At 44.9% G+C, this 20,629-nt stretch overlaps 1 protein-coding gene across 13 annotated transcripts in view; it reads left to right on the top strand.

Annotated features, from left to right (window-relative positions):
• The first annotated feature begins 8,908 nt into the window (after positions 1 to 8,908).
• Positions 8,909 to 20,629, top strand: part of ANK2 (ankyrin 2) — a 719,880-nt gene continuing 708,159 nt past the window's right edge. For 4 of the 13 annotated variants that reach the window (XM_055274818.1, XM_055274823.1, XM_055274814.1 and 1 more), the window contains exon 1: positions 8,909 to 9,504. In XM_055274818.1, the coding sequence (XP_055130793.1) occupies positions 9,433 to 9,504 (72 nt within the window). In that variant the 5' untranslated portion in view covers positions 8,909 to 9,432. The remainder of the gene's footprint in view (positions 9,505 to 20,629) is intronic. The other 9 variants (XM_055274820.2, XM_055274793.2, XM_055274801.2 and 6 more) reach the window with 7 other exon arrangements.

Genomic DNA, 20,629 nt, shown 5'->3' with positions numbered 1-20,629 from the left:
GAAAGCCATCAGAGCTGTTTAAACAGGAGAGTTTTTAAAAAGAAAGTTACTCTGGCTGAAATTATGCTGGGTCTTCCAGGATAGGAAGAATTCTGGGGTCATTATTAAGAAACTACAACAAGCCGGGTGTGGTGGCTCACGCCTGTAATTCCAGCACTTTGGGAGGCTGAGGCGGGTGGATTACCCGAGGTCAGGAGTTCAAGACCAGCCTGACCAACATGTAGAAACCCCGTCTCTACTAAAAATAGAAAAAATTAGCTGGGCATGGTGGCACATGCCTGTAATCCCAGCTACTTGGGAGGCTGAGGTAGGAGAATTGCTTGAACCTGGGAGGCAGAGGTTGCAGTGAGCCGAGATTGCACCATCGCACTCCAGCCTGGGCGATAAGAGCGAAACTCCATCTCAAAAAAAAAAAAAAAAAAAAAAAAAAAAAGAAACTACAACAAAACCCTGAAAGAGTGGCTGAAAGCCTCGACTAAAGCCAAGGATACAGAAAAAAAAGAAGCAGGAGATTACCATATTAGAATTCACTGGGTGTGGTGAGTCATTATAGAACCTGAGAGATGTAGAGAGGTCTAGGATGACACTGAAGTTTCTAGCTTGAGTCATTTGGTTGATGGTAAGAATCTCCATCTAGGCTAGGAACGAAGAGGATGGAGCAGGTTTAGAGAATTTGTGTAGATGGACACATAGGTAGGATAGATGACAGAGAAGGGTTGCATTGCATTTTAAATCTCTCATATTTTAGGCACTGTCACTCAGCGTGAAGTGCAGTGGCACGATCTCAGCTCACTGCAGCCTTGATCTCACCTGTTCAAGTGATCCTCCCACTCCAGCCTCCCAAGTAGCTGGGACGACAGGTGTGTGCCACACGCCTGGCTAATTTTTGTTTTTTGTTTTGTTTTGTTTTGTTTTGTTTTTAGACGGAGTCTCACTCTGTCACCCAGGCTGGAGTGCAGTGGCGCGATCTTGGCTCACCGCAACCTCTGCTTCCTGGGTTCAAGCGATTCTCTTGCCTCAGCCTCCTGAGTAGCTGGGACTACAGGTGCTTGCCACTATGCCCGGCTAATTTTTGTTGTTGTTGTTGTTTTTTGTTTGTTTGTTTGTTTGAGACAGTCTTGCACTGTCGCCTGGGCTGGAGTGCAATGGTGAGATCTAGGCTCACTGCAACCTCCACCTCCCAGGTTCAAGTGATTCTCCCGCCTCAGCCTCCTGAGTAGCTGAGATTACAGGCTCCTGTCACCACACCCAGCTAATTTTTTGTATTTTCAGTAGAGATCTCGTGATCTGTCCGCCTCGGCCTCCCAAAGTGCTGAGATTACAGGCGTGAGCCATTGTGCCTGGCCCAATTTTTGTATTTTTAGTAGACGGGGTTTCACCATAGTGGCCAGGCTGATCTCGAACTCCTGACTTTGTGATCCGCCCACCTTGGCCTCCCAAAGTGCTGGGATTACAGGTGCGAGCCGCTGCACCCAGACAATTTTCGTATTTTTTGGAGAGATGAGGTTTTATCATGTTGCCCAGGCTAGTCTTGAACTCCTGGCCTCAAGTAATCCACCTACCTCAGCCTCCAAAGTACTGGGATTATAGATGTAAGCCACTGCCGTCCCATTAGAGGATTTTAGGGAGAGATATTAAATGACTGGGTTTATATTTAAAGATAATTTTGAATGACCTGCTAAGAATAGGTGTTAGAGTTATAGGTGACTATTACAATAATCCAAGGAAGAGGGGACTGGTGGCTTGGACTTTTCTAAGCAGTGGTGGTATGACTGGGAAATAGGTTCTGGGCATACTTTGAAGAGTTGGCCAACAGAATTTTCTAACAGACTGGATGTGTCTACGAGAGAGAGTAGTCAGGGATGACTCCAAAGTTTTGGGGTGAGCACCTGGAAGGATGCAGTTGCTATTTATTGGGATGGAGAAGGCTGCTAGAGGAGTAGTACATAGCTTTATACATGCTTAGTCTGAGATGCTTCCCAGATTCCCAGATATCTAGGTGGAGATGGAGAGCAGCCAGTTGGCAAAAGGGGAAGCTGCAGGGCCAGACATCTGATTTGGGAGTTGTCAGCTATAGATGCTGTTTAAGATCATGGGAATGGCTGGGCACGGTGGCTCACACCTGTAATCCAAGCACTTTGGGAGGCCGAGGAGGGGTGGATCACCTGAGGTCGGGAGTTCGAGACCAGCCTGACCAACATGGAGAAACTCTGTCTCTACTAAAAATACAAAATTAGCCGGGCATGGTGGCACATGCCTGTAATCCCAGCTACTAGGGAGGCCGAGGCAGGAGAATAGCTTGAACCTGGGAGGCAGAGGTTGCGGTGAGCTGAGATCGCGCCATTGCACTCCAGCCTGGGCAACAAGAGCGAAACTCCATCTCAAAAAACAAAACAAAACAAAACAGACAAACAAACAAAAAAATCATGGGAATGTGTGGGATTAGCTGTGGAGTGAGCATAGACAGAGAAAAGGGGTCCAAGGGCTGGGATTATGGATTTTAAAAAAGCAGCCCATGAGGCAGAAGGAAAACCAAGACAGTGTGTGGAGTCCTGGAAGTCAAGTGAAGAAATTTATGTCAAATAAATTTTTTTTGAAGATAAGTCAGACAAGAACTGACCAAAATTGACCAAAGCAACAAAGACGGAACTGGAGGTCATTATGTTAAGTGAAACAAGCCAGACACAGAAAGACAAGTATTGCATGTTCCCACCCATAAGTGGGTGCTTAAAAATGTGTATACATAAACGTAGAAAGTAGAATGGTACACAATGGAGATTTTGAAGGGCGAGGGGGTGGGAGGGGGCTGGAGGATGATAAGTTATTTAATGGATACAATGTACGTTATTTGGGTGATGGATACCCTCACAGTCCTGAATTGACCATTATGCAATGTTTACATGTAACAAAATTGCACGTGTACCCTCATAAATTTATACAAATAAAAAAAAATCCAAAATAAAATAGACCAAAGTATATGACAACATGGATGTGAGTGGCAACCCTAACAAGAATAGTTTTGGTGAAATGGTAAGGAGGGAACCTGAAGAGTGGATTTAAGGCAGAAATAGCAAGTACAGACAACATTTCAGAAAAAGTTTTCTACACGTGGAGCAGAAGCATAGAATTACAGAGGGACGGGGATGTATGCTTATGGGAATGAGCCAGTAGAGAGGGAAAATAGATGATACAGGGGAAAGTGGGAGCCAAAGGGAGAGAGAAGAGGGAGAGTACTTACAAGAATAATGTTCACAAGTAAATTTGAGGAGATCTGATCAAGTGCCCAAGTGGAGGGCTTGGCCTCTCGTAAGAGCATGCACAATTCATTAATGGTAAGAAGATAAAAGGCATCATTCGGCATATGGGCAGATGAATATAATGGTGATGAAACTATGTGGAAGCTCTCTTTTCATTCCCTCTGTTTTCTTGGTGAAATAACAAGGTCATCAGTTGAGAATGAAGAATCCAGGCCAAGAGTGGTGGCTCACACCTATAATCCTAGCACTTTGGGAGGCCGAGGCAGGTCGACTGCTTGAGGTCAGGAGTTCAAGACCAGCCTGGCCAACATGGTGAAACCCCGTCTCTACTAAAAATACAAAAATTAGCCAGGCATGGTCACGTGCACCTGAGATCCCAGCTACTCCAGAGGCTGAGGCATGGGAATTACTTGAACCCAGGAGGTGGAGGCTGCAGTGAGTCTAGATTGCTCCCCTGCACTTCAGTCTGAGCAACAGAGTGAGACCCTGTCTCAAAAAAAAAAAAAAAAAAATTCAGGGGCAGCACTGGAAGTTTGAGGAGAGAGTTGTTAATGTGTTAATGATTGTCTTGGAAAGTGGGAGAATGAATTTATTAAGGAAATATGAAGGATTACCACACGCCAACAAGGGCCCACTTGAAATTAGTGTCCAGCAGCACTGAGACCTCTCAGCATTTTTCTCCAGGTATACATTGCATGGGTGCAGGCTTAGAGTAGATGGAAAAACGGATATAATTGAGATTTCATTTTGCCAGGTGAGTATGGCAGAGGGAGAAAGAGGCAAGTTGAAGTACATACAAGGCAGTGGTTGTAATAATATAATAGTGGTTCATGGAATCCAAATTGAGTTAGGAGGAGGATGGGGATGTGCAATGGAATAGGGATAGTGTGAAGATAGTAGGGCTGCAGGGTTGGAGGTTTTAGTGGGATTACAGCATTACTGGAGATAGGGTAGTATAGGAAGTCAGTTGGAAAGAAAGTAAGTGATGATCAGAGAATGGAATGCTTGATAGTGTGGTCATAGAGAGGGGACAAATACCAATAATGAAAAACCCTAGGGTATGAACATGGGAGTAGACAGTGGACATCTGGGGTGGGGTGGAGGTCAAGTCATTGCAGGTTAACAGGGGCATTGTCTAATTGTCTATGTGGATGTATTTTATTTTATTTTATTTTATTTTATTTATTTTTAAGATGGAGTCTCATGCTCTCACCCAGGCTGGAGTGCAGCAGCATAATCTTGGCTCACTGCAACCTCCACCTCCCGGGCTCAAGCCATTCTCCTGCCTCAGCCTCTCGAGTAGCTAAGATTACAGGCATGCATCACCATGCCAGGCTAATTTTTGTATTTTTATTTGAGACGGGGTTTTACCGTATTGGCTAGGCTGGTCTCGAACTCCTGACATCAAATCATTCACCCGCCTTGGCCTCCCAAAGTGCTGAGATTGCAGGTGTGAGCCATTGCACCCGGCCTATGTCGATTTTTAAAAAATCAACAAGAATTATGACAAGGATATTGCTGCAGAAAAAGAAAGTAAGATTTTTAAGGTCTTCAGGAAATGTAAATGTCTGTAACAAAGAGAAGTTGCGGTGGTCTAGTACGATTTTCAAAGCAGCTGGATTTTTTAGGTGAAGAGGTAGGGACAAGAGTCTAGACGCAGCAGTTATAAGCAAAGATGAAGCTCATCCCAGGGTCTGAGAGAGAAGGAGGGCTATTGGAAGATAAACAGCCACCACCCAAGAGGGCTTCAGAGACCACTACGGTAGTCTCCATTTTGCATAGTTTCCTGGTAAACCCAAATGATGCCTTTCCTGGAGCACTCTTCACTGTTGTGGCAAGCAACAAGTGAGAATGAGACTTGAGTCATACCTCAACAAGCCAAGGAGTGCCAAAGTTTTCCAGCAAACCACCAGAAGCTAAGGAAAAAGCATAGAACAGATTCTCCCTCAAAGTCCTCAGAAGGAACCAACCCTATTGTTACCTTGATCTTGGACTTCTGGCCTCCAGAACTGTCAAAGTAAAAATTGAAATACTGGCCAGGCATAGTGGCCCATGCCTGTAATCCTAGCACTTTGGGAGGCCAGGGTGGGCGGATGGCTTGAGCCCAAGAGTTTGAGACCAGCCTGGGCAAACCCCATCTTTACAAAAAATACAAAAATTAGCTGGGCATGGTGGTGTGTGCTTGTGGTCCCAGCTTCTTAGGGGACTGAGACAAGAGAATCGCTTGAGTCCAGCAGGTCGAGGCTGCAGTGAGCCTAGATCTTGCCACTGCACTCCAGCCTGGGTGACGCAGTGAGACACTTACTTAAAAAAAAAAAAAAAAAAAAAAACAGAAAAGAAAGAAAGAAAAATAAAATACTTTCCTACCTATAATATTGCATTATATCTCTACTCATATCTATCAATCTCAACATCTGTCTCTTTATCAACCTATTATGTATCTATTTAAAATGTTATTCTTATGTTCATTTTTTCATTAGTTTGGATTATGTACCCCAGGACACGAGAGATTGAAGACCATAAATTTAGATTTCTGTGTGCCCACTTATGATACAGAGCACTCAGGAGCCATAGCAGTATTATCAGTACTTACTTGCCTCACTAAGTTTTTCTTGATTTTCTGATATGATATAAAGGTTTTCTTTTTTAACCACCTTTATCTTCAGTCTCCTGTTTTTAGGTAGATATCATTACATAATATCTATGTAATATATCATTACATAATATTACATAATAATGTACTAATGACTACAGTATTGAGTATTTACATTGAGCATTTTCTTTTTTTTTTTTTCAGACGGAGTCTCACTCTGTTGCCAGGCTGGAGTGCAATGGCATGATCTTGGCTCACTGCAACCTCCGACTCCCAGGTTCAAGTGATTCTCCAGCCTCAGCCTCCCTAGTAGCTGGGATTACAGGCATGTGCCACCACGCCTGGCTAATTTTTGTATTTTTAGTAGAGACAGGGTTTCACCATGTTGGCCAGGATGGCCTCGATCTCCCGACCTCGTGATCCACCTGCCTCAGCCTCCCGAAGTGCTGGGATTACAGCCGTGAGCCACCGCGCCCGGCCTACATTGAGCATTTTCAATGTCTGTGTACATGATCTCATTTGCTATTCACAATGATCCTACAAAGTAAGTAATATTATTGCCCTTTCACAGGTAAGGAAACTAAAGTATAGAATTTTTTTTTTTTTTTTTTAGACGATGTCTCACTCTGTTGCCAGGCTGGAGTGCAGTGGTGTAATCCCGGCTCACTGCAACCTTCGTCTGCCGGGGTTCAAGCGATTCTCCTGCCTCAACCTCCTGAGTAGCTGAGATTACAGGCATGAGCCACCACGCCCGGCTAATTTTTGTATTTTTAGAAGAGGTGGGGTTTCACCATGTTGGCCAGGATGGTCTCAATCTCTTGACCTTGTGATCCACCGGCCTTGGCCTCCCAAGTGCTGGGATTACAGGCATGAGCCACCACGCCTGGCCTTTAGAAATGTTAAGTAGATAGCATCTCAGTGCTAGTTATCGATGTCAGTTCACCATCTTAACCATCAAGCTACACTGTCCCAATAAAAATTGTCACATTGGGAGACTTGGAGGAATGCTTGCAGAGATTATACTTTTAGCCGGGCACGGCGGCTCACACCTGTAATCCCAGCACTTTGGGAGGCCGAGGCGGGAGGATCACAAGGTCAGGAGTCTGAGACCAGCCTGGCCAATATGGTGAAACCTCGTTTCCACTAAAAATACAAAAATTAAGCCAGGAGCAGTGTCTCATGCCTGTAAGCCCAGCACTTTGGGAGGCTGAGGCAGGCGGATCACCTGAGGTCAGGAGTTCGAGACCAGCCTGACCAACATGGAGAAACCCCATTTCTACTAAAAATACAAAATTAGGTAGGTGTGGTGGCACATGCCTGTAATCCCAGCTACTCCGGGGGCTGAGGAAGGAGAACCACTTGAATCCAGGACGCGGAAATTGAGGTAAGCCGAAATCAAGCCATTGCACTTCAGCCTGGGCAACAAGAGTGAAACTCCGTCTCAAAAAAAAAAAAAAAGTGATTCTCCTGCCTCAGCCTCCCGAGTAGCTGGGATTACAGGCATGCACCACCACACCCGGCTAATTTTGTATTTTTAGTAGAGATGGGGTTTCTCCATGTTAGTCAGGCTGGTCTCGAACTCCCGACCTCGGTTGATCCTCCTGCCTCGGCCTCCCAAAGTGCTGGGATTACAGGCGTGAGCCACCACGCCTGGGAGCTAGTTTTCTTTTTTTTTTTTTTTTTTTGAGACGGAGTCTCGTTCTGTCGCCCAGGCTAGAGTGCAGTGGCGCAATCTAGGCTCACTGCAACCTCTGCCTCCCGGCTTCACGCCATTCTCCTGCCTCAGCCTCCCGAGTAGCTGGGACTACAGGCACCCGCCACCATGCCAGGCTAATTTTTTATATTTTTAGTAGAGACGGGGTTTCACCATAGTTAGCCAGGATGGTCTCGATCTCCTGACCTTGTGATCCGCCCGCCTCGGCCTCCCAAAGTGCTGGGATTACAGGCGTGAGCCACCACGCCCGGCAGCTTTCTTTTTTTTTTTTTTTCTTTTCTCTTTATCTTTTCTCTCTCTCTCTCTCTTTAACATTTGGAGGTCAAGCCAAAAGAGGACTGAGAATTGATCATTAGATTTCGCAGCATGGAGGTCATTGGGAACCTTGCCAGGAGAAAGTTTGGTCACGTAGGTGCAGGAAAGCCTGAATGGACTACGTTCAACAGAGAACGTGAAGAGAGGAACAGGAGATACTGAAACTTTGTAAAGGCTCTTGCTGAAAGGAGATGTACAGAACTGGAACACTAGTTGAGGGAAGGGAGGCTGCGGTAAAGGAAAGTTTTGCTTTGTTTTGTTTTTGAAGGTAGGTGTATATTTCTACGGAAATCTATAAGAAAGGGAAATTGATGATGCCTAAGAAAGGGAACAATCTCAGGAACGTCATTTTATCTGTAAAAAGCCATAATTCCACCTCAATAGGACAGCTGAGCCAATGAAGAAAGACAGTAATCAGGTTTGGAAGGTGGTTTGCATGTCCATGGAAGCCTGGGAAACAGTGAGGCAAAGAAAGTCGGCCCCTGTGCGGGATTTATGACTCCTGCCATAGCCCTTGCGCAAAGGTCTGCAAAACATGGTCCGTCTTTTAAGTTCTTCACAGAGCTACAAAAGAGGTGCTCTCTGCCTTGTTGAGGGATGGGGCCAAGTCCCTACCCTGGACGGTAGCTGGAAGATGCTTTCTCACAGTGAAGAAGGTGGGAAGGGAAGAGGCTGGATCTCGAGGGAGGGGGAAACGCCCAAAGCGTGAAGGACACACCGTTTGGGACACTTCATCCATCAGCCCACATCCGACAGGGGTTGAGGTCCCGGTGGCATTTCACACCACATTCACTCCGTAAATGAATTCCCCCTTATCAATAGGGACTAGTTGGCGGAACAAAGAATGTGTGCGAGTGGAGGCTAGAGGTGGGTGGGTGTGTGGGTGCCTTAGCACAACGCCAGCGGAGAGAGAGTGCGGATAGGAAATGTGTGTATAGCATGAATGAAAAGAGCCGAGAGTGAGTGTGGAGATGGGCAGGGAAGAGCTGGACGCGCCCCAACAGCCAGGGGCCTCCCGAGGGAACGTCCGCCAGTGATGCGGGAGCGCCCGCGGAGGAGCCTCCTTCTCCCCACCCACCTCCCGAACTCCGGCAGTCAGTGGTGCATATAGACATATTTCTGGGAGCTGTCCATGAGCTCATCGCTCTCCTGGCGATAGCGGCAGCGGCTAGGGAAGCAACCTCCTTTCTCCCGGCGCCGCCGCTAGAATAAGCCCGGCAGCTCGCACTTTCAGACCACACGCGCCGGGCGCGGCGCTGGGAGGGGGCAGCTGCCTGCCCAGCCCACGGCCAAGGTCGCGTCCGACCCCGGCCCGCCGCGGCCGCGAGTCCGCCGGCCGGGATGTAGGTGGCGCGGGAAGGGACTTCGGCTGGGCGAGCAGAGGGCACAGCCGCCCCTTCTACTCTGCGGCGCAGGAGCCGGGGCGGGTCCGCGGGGCGCGGCGGCTGCGGAGACTCCGGGCGGGCGCGGGCCGCAGGCCCTACGCGGAGGAGACCGAGGAGACGCGGGAGACCCGGGCGTGACAGGAGGAAGAAACCCGGAGCCGCAGGAAGATGGCTTCTCCCACCTCCCCGGCCCCGGAAGGCGGGGCCTCCACCCCGCCGAACCCGCCGCGGATTCGTCAGGTGGGTGCACAAAGTGCGGGAGGGGCGCCGGCACCCCATTGTCCTTGCGTCCCCCAAGGGCGGGGACCTCAACCCCAATGCAGCGGCTCCCCAAGGAGCGGGGCCGACACGAGCCGACCTTGCTACATCGCCCGGCCCAGGACCATTCTCTAAACCTCTTTTCTCAGTCGCACTTCACACACAGACACACATACAGACACACACACAGACAGCCCTAGAAAAATGCATGTCTTCCAAAACCAGACGTGTAACTTCTGAACGCACGCATACTCACACACACGCACCCCGCAAACTCATCCCTCCCACCCCGCACAGAGGCACACACCCAGCTGTCACGTGACCCACTGCAGAGCTATACCGTTAGAAGAAACCAGGGTGCCCCTGGGGGAAAGGTACCCCAGACCCAAACTCCCCGAGGACCTTGAGAAGGATTGCTGGAAGCGTTTACTTCCACCCATAGGAGAGCAGGAACCTCATCCAGACGTTACTCACCATTTCTCAACTTTCGGGCAAAGCTTCACCCAACAACTGCAGCCCTGTATCCTGCATTAGCTATGTAGTACAGAAACATGTGTTCCTGTTCTCTCCACGTCTATAGAGACACAAACAGCTTCCCCCAGCACTGCAAGGAGGAATGCACGTTTCTTTGACTGTTTGCATAAGCTCCGTTTTCTGTTTGTATGGTAATATTAAAACAAGGGAGTACTCCATCTGGTTGTGATCTGTGATTTGGTATCTAGATTTTTTCTCCCCGGCTACCATTGCCAGGAACTATAGCACTAGCACTTTAGGTTATCACAGTAGTAGCGATTGTGCACTTGCTGTGTTCATGGTAGTGTATGAGTGTGAGAATATGATCCATTGACTGCATAGGAAACCTCTTTACCGAAGAGAATTGATTCCCTGTTTAGAAATAGGGCTAAAATTGGTTGATGAATAATATCTGTGCAGGAAAATAATGCCCAACAGAATGGTCTTTCTCCCTGGTAGTGTGGAAATTTTGAAAAATAAAAGAGACTCCAGGATTAATGAAAACCTGACAGTAGAATTGATTGATGCCTAAGAAGGTCTTTGCCACGTTTGAATTTTAATATGTGTAGGTAGTGTTATATTAGGGACAACCCTTGTTTATGGGCATTTTTTAATGCAATGACTAAAAAGTAGTGTGTACAGTTTTTGTGGCAATCTGCGTCCCAAAGAAATTGTTAGGGTTTTAAATCCTTATAGGATCTAGGACTCTAATTTTATGACAATGCATTTTTTATTGCACTTGGAGCTATTCTTTTTTTATTATTTTCTGGAAGAATTGTGATAGCAGATATCATTAAATCTGTATTTGTGATAGTTATGCATTCAAGAATGAAGGTGAAATTATTGTTATTTGCAATATAAATCATATTTTAAGCAAAAATTATTTTTATATTTGGCTAAATATATATGTATGCACACATATATAAACATTGAGGAAGTGAAATTTGTTAATTTATTAATAAACAGGATATGTGCACTCAAACATTTCTATGAAATCTTATTCTGTAAAGCACTTTTATTGATCTAGCAAATAATACGTATGAAATAGTTATAGAAAAAATGTGCATGGAAGGTCATTGTTATTTTGCAGACTAGACACCCTATTTAGAGAAGCTTATAATTAAAAGCTGTGTAAAATGGCATAGTTCTGCAACATTCAAGTTATTGACTGGTGTCCTCTGTTCAGGCTTTCATTTATATGACCTTACAGTAGCACTGTTTTAGTGATTGGTGCATTAATTTGCATAGGATGTAGAAATAGGTTGCTGGAATTATTGGTCCTTCCTGTCTACCTGATTCATCCAGTCAGGTGGAACAGAAGTACTGACAACCTCTGGCTGCAGAATCACCATTTGCCTGAAAGTGATTTTGAGCAAATTAGAAATAGAAAAACAGAAGGGATAACCGTGTTGTTCTACTAAGTGGTGAAATGTTTTAGGCCCCATTCACATTGTATTTTAACTGTGTCACTGTTTCCTGGACATATTTTTCCATGTTCATTAATAATTCTTTTTCAAATCAATTCTGGATTGAATTGGAATTAAATTAAAATTGGAATTGTTTTACTCTTTCTGAACCATGTAAAAATTCAGAAAAAGTGTAATTGAGAAAAGCACAGAAGTCCAAAGGAGTAAAGATTTTAATGTGGATTTTTGCAACAAATCTATTGGTCATACTATTAATTATATAATGGAAATTTAGAAATTAAAATATTTTAGAAAAGCTTTTGGTGAATATAAATATAGCTGGCAAATTAGTATATTTAACTACTAATTTCAATGAAACTATGCTGTGTGGGGATTCATTTATTCGACAGACATTTATTCAGCATAAAGTAATGTTTCATGTTCTAAAGATAATGAAATGAAGAGGACAAAAACCCTACCCATTAGCAGGTGTAGGTATTTGAAGCATCAAACTATTTAAAATTTGAATTACTTATAGGGTCCTTTCCACGTCATTTAGACAAAATAGTTATTTATCAACTTTTTGTTTTGATCACTCCTCTAATAATGAGCCTAAATAATACCTAATTTGTATGTACCTAAAATGTCACTGTAGGATTGAATTCATTTGCATTTATTTGCTATATTTCTGTTCTCATTAATTATTTCATATATTATTAGAATTACATATCACAAGCTATATATGTTATTTTTTACAACTTCATGTTTTGAACAAAGATTTTTTTTTTTTTTTTTTTTTTTTGAGACAGAGTCTTGCTCTGTCGCCCAGGCTGGAGTGCAGTGGCGCAATCTCGGCTCACTGCAAGCTCCGCCTCCCGGGTTCACGCCATTCTCCTGCCTCAGCCTCTCCGAGTAGCTGGGACTACAGGCGCCCGCCACCACGCCCGGCTAATTTTTTGTATTTTTAGTAGAGACGGGGTTTCACCGTGGTCTCGATCTCCTGACCTCGTGATACGCCCGCCTCGGCCTCTCAAAGTGCTGGGACTACAAGCGTGAGCCACCGCGCCCGGCCTGAACAAAGAATTTTTTTAAAGCTTTTGGAAAATGCTGATGTAGCGTGAAATATCTAAAGTGGTCCAGTACCTTCACACAGTGTACTTAAAATCTAGGTTTCCAAAAATGAGAAGGACAAGGAAAAATGACCTTTAAGTTCATTCTGCTAAGGGAGAGATAACTTTATCAATGTGCCATCTTTTCAGGCTTCTTAGGCATTAGGTATTTCCCTTTTTTTCTTCTTCTTGTAAGAAAAGGGGCATCTTTTCTGTATTTTATATACAGGATAAATAAGTTACAGAAGTTTCACCTACTTTTTCCAACTCGTAAGTCAAATTAGTTATGAAAATAGAAAGATTTCGTGGACATCAGCCCATATTTATTCTTCATTCATTTTCTAACTTTGTAAAAGAAAAGATGAAGAAATGGTTGTTTGGCAACTGAAGTTTTAAACAGTTTGTCTGTATATGTCATATACATTAAAGGACCCATGGCTGGGCGCGGTGGCTCAAGCCTGTAATCCCAGCACTTTGGGAGGCCGAGGCGGGCGGATCACGAGGTCAGGAGATCAGGACCATCCTGGCTAACACGGTGAAACCCCCGTCTCTACTAAAAATACAAAAAATTAGCCGGGCGTGTTGACGGGCGCCTGTAGTCCCAGCTACTCGGGAGGCTGAGGCAGGAGAATGGCGTGAACCCGGGAGAAGGAGCTTGCAGTGAGCCGAGATCGCGCCACCGCACTCCAGCCTGGGGGACAGAGAAAGACTCCGTCTCAAAAAAAAAAAAAAAAAAGGACCCATATGACTCTTATGGCCATTTCCAGAGAATTTAAATCAAAGCTAAATGAGTACTTACTGAGATTATGACGTATAAGATATATTGAAGGCCGGGCACGGTGGCTCATGCCTGTAATCCCAGCACTTTGGGAGGCCGAGGTGGGAGTAAAACCTGAGATCCGGAGTTCGAGACCAGCCTGGCCAACATGGTGAAACCTGGCCTCTACTAAAAATACAAAAATTAGCTGGGTGTGGTGGCGGGCACCTGTAATCCCAGATAGGAGGTTGAGACAGAAGAATTGCTTGAACCCAGGAGGAGGAGGTTGCGGTGAGCTGAGATTGAGCCACTGCCGTCCAGCCTGGGTGACAGAGCAAAACAGTCTCAAAAAAGAAAAAAAGAAAAGATATATTGATAGCATCTATCTGGACCTTACTATCTTTCTGACAAACGCTGATGGGTGTTATCATGGCACTGATTGCTGTGAGACTTGGAAGAGCTGTAAGACGGTCTATCATTGGTGCCAGAAAACTTCAGTGTCATTCTCTTGTTTCTTCATCAATCCTTCGCCGTGGTCTCTCATTTATGGCACCAAACTAGTGTTCCTTCATTCTTTGCTGTGGAAACGTTGAGACCTCCCATGTGGTAATACTGAAATATTTACAGTGAGCCAAGCATGGTGCTGAGCGAGACATAGTTTTCACAACAATCCTGTGAAGGAGATATTATTCCCATTTTCTAGACAAGGAAACGTGGGTTTAGAGGAACTGAGCTACATACTCAAGTTCATAGCTAGGAAATTGGAACTTAGGGATTTAAAATGTGGTCTTAATGATGCCTGACTTTGCAATCACTGTTATTTACTGTCTTCTTCTTCTAATTTTCAGGGTTTGTGACTATTAAAGAACTCCTCTGTTACTCCTAGCTATCTATAATTATTCTCATGGAGTTCTGCTTTGAGTTACTTGGATTTAACTATAGTATTTACAGTAGAGTTGAAGTAATTTTCATTACTCAAATCCATCAGGAGAATAGCTTGGGCCGGGCCAGGTGACTCACGCCTGTAATTTCAGCACTTTGAGAGACTGAAGCGAGCGGATTGCCCGAGGTCGGGAGTTCAAGACTGGCCTGGCCAAAATGGTGAAACTTCATCTCTACTATGAATACAAAAAAATTAGCTGGGCTTGGTGGCAGGCGCCTGCAATCCCAGCTACCCGGGAGGCTGAGGCAGGAGAATAGCTTGGACTCAGGAGGTGGAGGTTGCAGTGAGCCGAGATTGCGCCACTGCACTCCAGCCTGGATGACAGAGCAAGACTCCATCTCAAAAAAAAAAAAAAAAAAAAAAAGCTTGAATTCCATTTTCACTTCTGTGTTCTCTAAAAGAACATTTTTCCAGCATCATGGTTGCTCAGAGGAGAGACTAAAGCTTTCAGTTACCTTTTGCCTCCACTGGGAGCTCCTCAATTATTTCTGCTGTTTCTATGATGGTCCTGAGAAAAATATTTCTGAGAATGAATGGGTTAATGGAGAATCTTTTTGAACAGGTTATATGTATATGTATATATGCTTACATTTATATTTATTTATTTTTTTATTATAAATAGAGGTGATATTTCACTATGTTGTCCAGGCTGGTCTCAAACTCCTCAGCTCAAGTGATCCTTCTGCCTCAGCCTCCCAAAATGCTAGGATTACAGGTGTGAGCCACTGCGCCTGGCCAGGCTTACATTTTTAAAGGATTTTTCATTCTTTCTTTTTTTTTCTCTTAAGAGTTGGGGTCACCAGGCACAGTGGCTCACGCCTGTAATCCTAGCACACTGTCTCAAAAAAAAAAAAAGTCGGGGTCTCTCTGTACTGCCCAGGCTATGGGCAGTGCAGTGGGGTGCAGTGGTTATTCACAGGTGCAGTCATTCTGCATTATAGCCTCAAAGGCCTGGGCTCCAGGAATTTGCGACCAGCCTGGGCAACATGGCAAAACCCCATCTTTACAAAAAATACAAAAATTAGCTGGGTATGGTCGTGGGTGACTGTACTCCCAGCTACTTGGGAAGCTGAGCTGGGATGATTGCTTGAGCCGGGGAGTTCAAGATTGCAGTGAGCCGTGATCATGCCACTGCACTCCAGCCTGCACGACAGTGAGACCCTGTCTAGGAAAAACACAACAGGCCGGGCGTGGAGGCTCACGCCTGTAATCCCAGCACTTTGGGAGGCCGAGGCGTGTGGATCACCTGAGGTCAGGAGTTCGAGACCAGCCTGACTAACATGGTGAAACCCCGTCTCTACTAAAAATACAAAAAAAATTAGCCAGGTGTAGTGGTGGGCACCTGTAATCCCAGCTATTTGGGAGGCTGAGGCAGGAGAATCGCTTGAACCCGGGAGACAGAGGTTGTAGTGAGCCGAGATCATGCCATTGCACTACAACCTGGGCAACAGAGTGAGACTCTGTCTCAAAAAAATAAAATTAAATAAAAAATAAAATTAAAAAAAAAAGAAAAGCACAACAAACAAATGCCTGGGTTCAAGCAATCCTCCTGCCTTAGCTACTCAGGTAGCTAGGACTACAAGCCTGTGCCACTGCACCTGGCAGTTTCTTCTATTATTAATTGCATTCTTTGTATATTTTTGTCAAGATGTTACATACATACACACACACACATATATATTTATTTTTATTTATTTATTTATTTATTTATTTTGAGACAGAGTCTCACTTCGTCCTCTAGGCTGGAGTGCAGTGGCGCAGTCTTGGCTCACTGAAACCTCTGCCTCTCGGGTTCAAGCTATTCTGCCTCAGACTCCCGAGTAGGTGGGACTACAGGCGTGTGCCACCATGCCTGGCTAATTTTTGTATTTTTAGTAGAGATGGAGTTTCACTATGTTGGCCAGGCTGGTCTCGAACTTCTAACCTCAGGTGATCCACCTGCCTTGGCCTCCCAAAGTGCTGGGATTACAGGTGTGAGCTACCGCACCCAGCCAAGATGTTTTATATATACACACATATATATACATATATATATACACATATATATATACACACATATATATACACATATATATATATACATATATATATATATATATATTTTTTTTTTTTTTTTTGAGATGGAGTCTCGCTCTGTCTCCCAGGCTGGAGTGCAGTGGCGTGATCTTGGCTCACTGCAAGCTCCGCCTCCCAGGTTCACGCCATTCTCCTGCCTCAGCCTCTCCGAGTAGCTGGGACTACAGGCACCCGCCACCACGCCCAGCTAATTTTTTGTATATTTAGTAGAGACAGAGTTTCACCGTGTTAGCCAGGATGGTCTTGATCTCCTGACCTCATGATCCGCCTGCCTTGGCCTCCCAAAGTGCTGGGATTACAGGCATGACCCACCATGCCCAGCCAAGATGTTATATTTTTAATTTTTGTTTTATAAAGAGTATAGAGGATACCCAAATAAAATCAGAATGAAGGAGAAGACACTACAATTGATACCATAGAAATACAAAGGATCAGCTGGGCGCCTGTAATCCTATAATCAGGCCTGTAATCCCAGCACGTTGGGAGGCTGAGGTGGGCAGATCATCTGAGGTCCGGAGTTTGACATCAGCCTGACCAACATGGAGAAGCCCTGTCTCTACTAAAAATACAAAAATTAGCTGGGCGTGGTGGGGCATGCCTCTAATCCCAGCTACTCAGGAGGCTGAAGCAGAATTGCTTGCATGTGGGAGGCAGAGGTTGCGGTGAGCCGAGATCGCGCCATTACACTCTAGCCTGGGCAACAAGAGTGAAACACCGTCTCAAAAACAAACAAAAAAAATTTGTATGGGTTTTTTGTGTGAAGCATGTTTTTATTTCTCTTGGGTGTGCACCTAGGAATATAAATTTTGGATTATATAGTAAGTATATGTTTAACTTAATAAGAAACTGTCCCGAGGCGGGCGGATCACAAGGTCAGGAGATCGAGACCATCCTGGCTAACACAGTGAAACCCCGTCTCTACTAAAAATGCAAAAAAAATTAGCCGGGCGTGGTGGCGGGCGCCTGTAGACCCAGCTACTCGGGAGGCTGAGGCAGGGGAATGGCGTGAACCCAGGAGGCGGAGCTTGCAGTGTGCTGAGATCACGCCACTGCTCTCCAGCCTGGGCGACAGAGCGAGACTCCGTCTCAAAAAAAAGAAAGAAAAAAAGAAAGAAACTGTCAAACTATTTTCCAATGTGACTGTGTTGCTGCTTTTACATTCCTTCCAACAATGAATTAGAGTTCTTATTGCTCTGCATCCTTGTCAACATTTGATGTTGGCATTTTTTTGTTTTAGTCATTCTAATAAGGGTGTAGAGACACTTCTTTGTGGATTTAATTTGTGTTTCCCTAATGACTAATGATGCTGAACACTTCTTATGTGCTTATTTGACATCCTTATGTTTTCTTTTCTTTTTTTTTTTTTGAGATGGAGTCTCGCTCTTGTTGCCCAGGCTGGAGTGCAGTGGCGTGATCTTGGCTCACCCACAACCTCTGCCTCCCATGTTCAAGTGATTCTCCTGCCTCAGCCTCCCGAGTAGCTGGGATTACAGGCACCTGCCACCAGCCCAGCTAATTTTGTATTTTTAGTAGAGATGGGGTTTCTCCATGTTGGTCTGGCTGGACTTGAACTCCCGACCTCAGGCTATGTACCCACCTCGGCCTCCCAAAGTGCTGGGATTACATGTGTGAGCCATCGTACCCACTCGACATCCTTGTATTTTATTTATTTATTTATTTATTTTTATTTTTATTTTTTGAGACAGTGTCTCACTCTCTTGCCCAGGCTGGAGTGCAGTGGTGCGATCTCGGCTCACTGCAATCTCCATCTCCTGGGTTCAAGTGATTCTCCTGCCTCAGGCTCCCAAGTAGCTGGGATTATAGGCATGTGCCATCATGACCAGCTAATTTTGTATTTTTAGTAAAGATGGGGTTTCACCATGTTGGTCAGGCTGGTCTTGAACTCCTGACTTCAGGTGATCCGCCCGCCTCGGCCTCCCAAAGTGCTGGGATTACAGGCGTGAGCCACCGTGCCCGGCTGAAAAGATTATGTTTTATCTATTAAATTGCCTTTTCATCTTTATCAAAATTCAGTTGACATATTGACGTGAGTCCATCTCTGGACTTTGTCTTCTGGGTTTCAGTATTTTGAATTTTTCAGATTTTCTGTATGCATTATGTAGATTTAGAACATCTTTTTTTTTTTTTTTTTTTTTTTTTTTTTTTTTTTTTGTGAGACGGAGTCTCGCTCTTTCACCCAGGCTGGAGTGCAGTGGCGCGATCTCGGCTCACTGCAGGCTCCGCCCCCCGGGGTTCATGCCATTCTCCTGCCTCAGCCTCCCTTGTAGCTGGGACTACAGGCGCCTGCCACCTCGCCCGGCTAATTTTTTGTATTTTTAGTAGAGACGGGTTTTCACCGTGTTAGCCAGGATGGTCTCGATCTCCTGACCTCGTGATCCGCCCGCCTTGGCCTCCCAAAGTGCTGGGATTACAGGCGTGAGCCACCGTGCCCAGCCCGATTTAGAACATCTTAACAGCATTAATATGCTTTTAGCTTGGCTTTAAAATTTTTTTTTTTTTTTTTTTGAGATACAGTCTTGCTCTGTTGCCCAAGCTGGAGGGCAGTGGTGTGATCTTGGCCCACTGCCATCTCCACCTCCTGGGCTCAAGCAATCCTTCTGCCTCAGCCTCCCAAGTAGCTGGGACCAGAGGCACATACCACCATGCCCGGCTAATTTTTGTATTTTTAGTAGAGATGGGGTTTTGTCGTGTTGGCCAGGCTGATCTTGAACTCCTGGCCTTGAGCAATCCACCCACCTTGGCCTCCCAAAGTGCTGGGATTACAGGCATGAGCCACCGCACCCAGCCTTAAAACATTATTTATACAATTTCCCATTTAAACATCATATGAAGCTACAAGACAAGTACTCATTTCTAGAAGGAAGTCTGTTTATGAAAGTGAACTGCATACAATAAAACTATATCAAAAAATCAAATGAAAAAAGACAAAGTAATATGTCACATCTCATACCCTACTTGATGAATACAGAGAGTTCCTAGAGGCTTTAAAAAAATAATTTCTAGCCGGGTGCGGTGGCTCACGCTTGTAATCCCAGCACTTTGGGAGGCCGAGGCGGACGGATCATGAGGTCAGGAGATCGAGACCACGGTGAAACCCCGTCTCTACTAAAAATACAAAAAATTAGCCAGGCGTGGTGGCGGGCGCCTGTAGTCCCAGCTACTCGGAGAGGCTGAGGCAGGAGAATGGCGTGAACCCGGGAGGCGGAGCTTGCAGTGAGCCGAGATTGCGCCACTGCACTCCAGCCTGGGCGACAGAGCGAGACTCCGACTCAAAAAAAAAAACAAAAAAAAAACAATTTCTAAATCAGCTACGTTGAATATGAGCAATAAGATGAGAAATAAATAGAGACTTTAAGCTTCATTCACTACAAGGTTTGGAGACGTTTAGCATTTTATGTTTTTATAAAGGGTTATTATATGGGTAGATTATGGTATATTAAGGAGCTAATTATCTGTTTCTAGTGACACGTATAGCCTTGAGTTCACTAGCCTGTAAACCTAGCTTTTATTGCAAGGATATATAAATAGTTTCAGTTATCAATTGCTACATAACAAGCCCCATTCAAACAACAATAATCATGTGTTTTGCTCATTAATCTGCAATTGGGTAGGGCTTGGTGAGGATATGAGGAATCAGCTGGGGTGACTAGAAGGCTGGAGGTGACTCCGTGACTGGGGCAATAATCATCTGGTGACCAATACTACCTGAGGGTGTCGGCTAGAACACCTATATAAGTCCTCTCTGTGTGGATCTTGGCTTCCTTGCAGCGCGGTGATTGGGTTCCAACAGTAAAAGTCCCAAGAAATTGTGGCAGAAGTAAAAGGCATCTTTAAGACCTAGCCTTAGAAATCGCAGGTTTCTTTTGTCATACTCTTGGTGAGGCAGTCTCATGGCTTCACCTAGATTCAGTGGTAGGGGACGTACATCCCCACTATTCATGGGAGGGATGGATATTAACATCATATTGTAAAAATAGCATGTGGGAGGGATATTGGCCACCTTTGAAAATATGATCTACCACAGAGTGAGAACTAGGTTAACACAAATAAGCTGGTATCAAACAAGACTTAGCACAGTATTTTTGTCATTGGATCAGGAGGTAACACAGATGTGATAAGAACTAGTTACAAACATTTCACAGGAAATATTTCCTTACTTAAATCTTCATAAATCACTATATGCAAATGCTATAGTTTTGCTGTTTACCTTCCTTTTGATTGTTCAGTCGCCTTGTACTCAGGCTCTGTGCTTTGAGTTTGGAGAGTGTTACACAGTACCACC

Source organism: Symphalangus syndactylus, chromosome 4, assembly GCF_028878055.3.
Source record: "Symphalangus syndactylus isolate Jambi chromosome 4, NHGRI_mSymSyn1-v2.1_pri, whole genome shotgun sequence".
NCBI lineage: Eukaryota > Metazoa > Chordata > Mammalia > Primates > Hylobatidae > Symphalangus > Symphalangus syndactylus.
The sequence above is the reverse complement of the archived record's forward strand: the minus strand, read 5'-3'. Positions and strand labels throughout refer to the sequence as shown.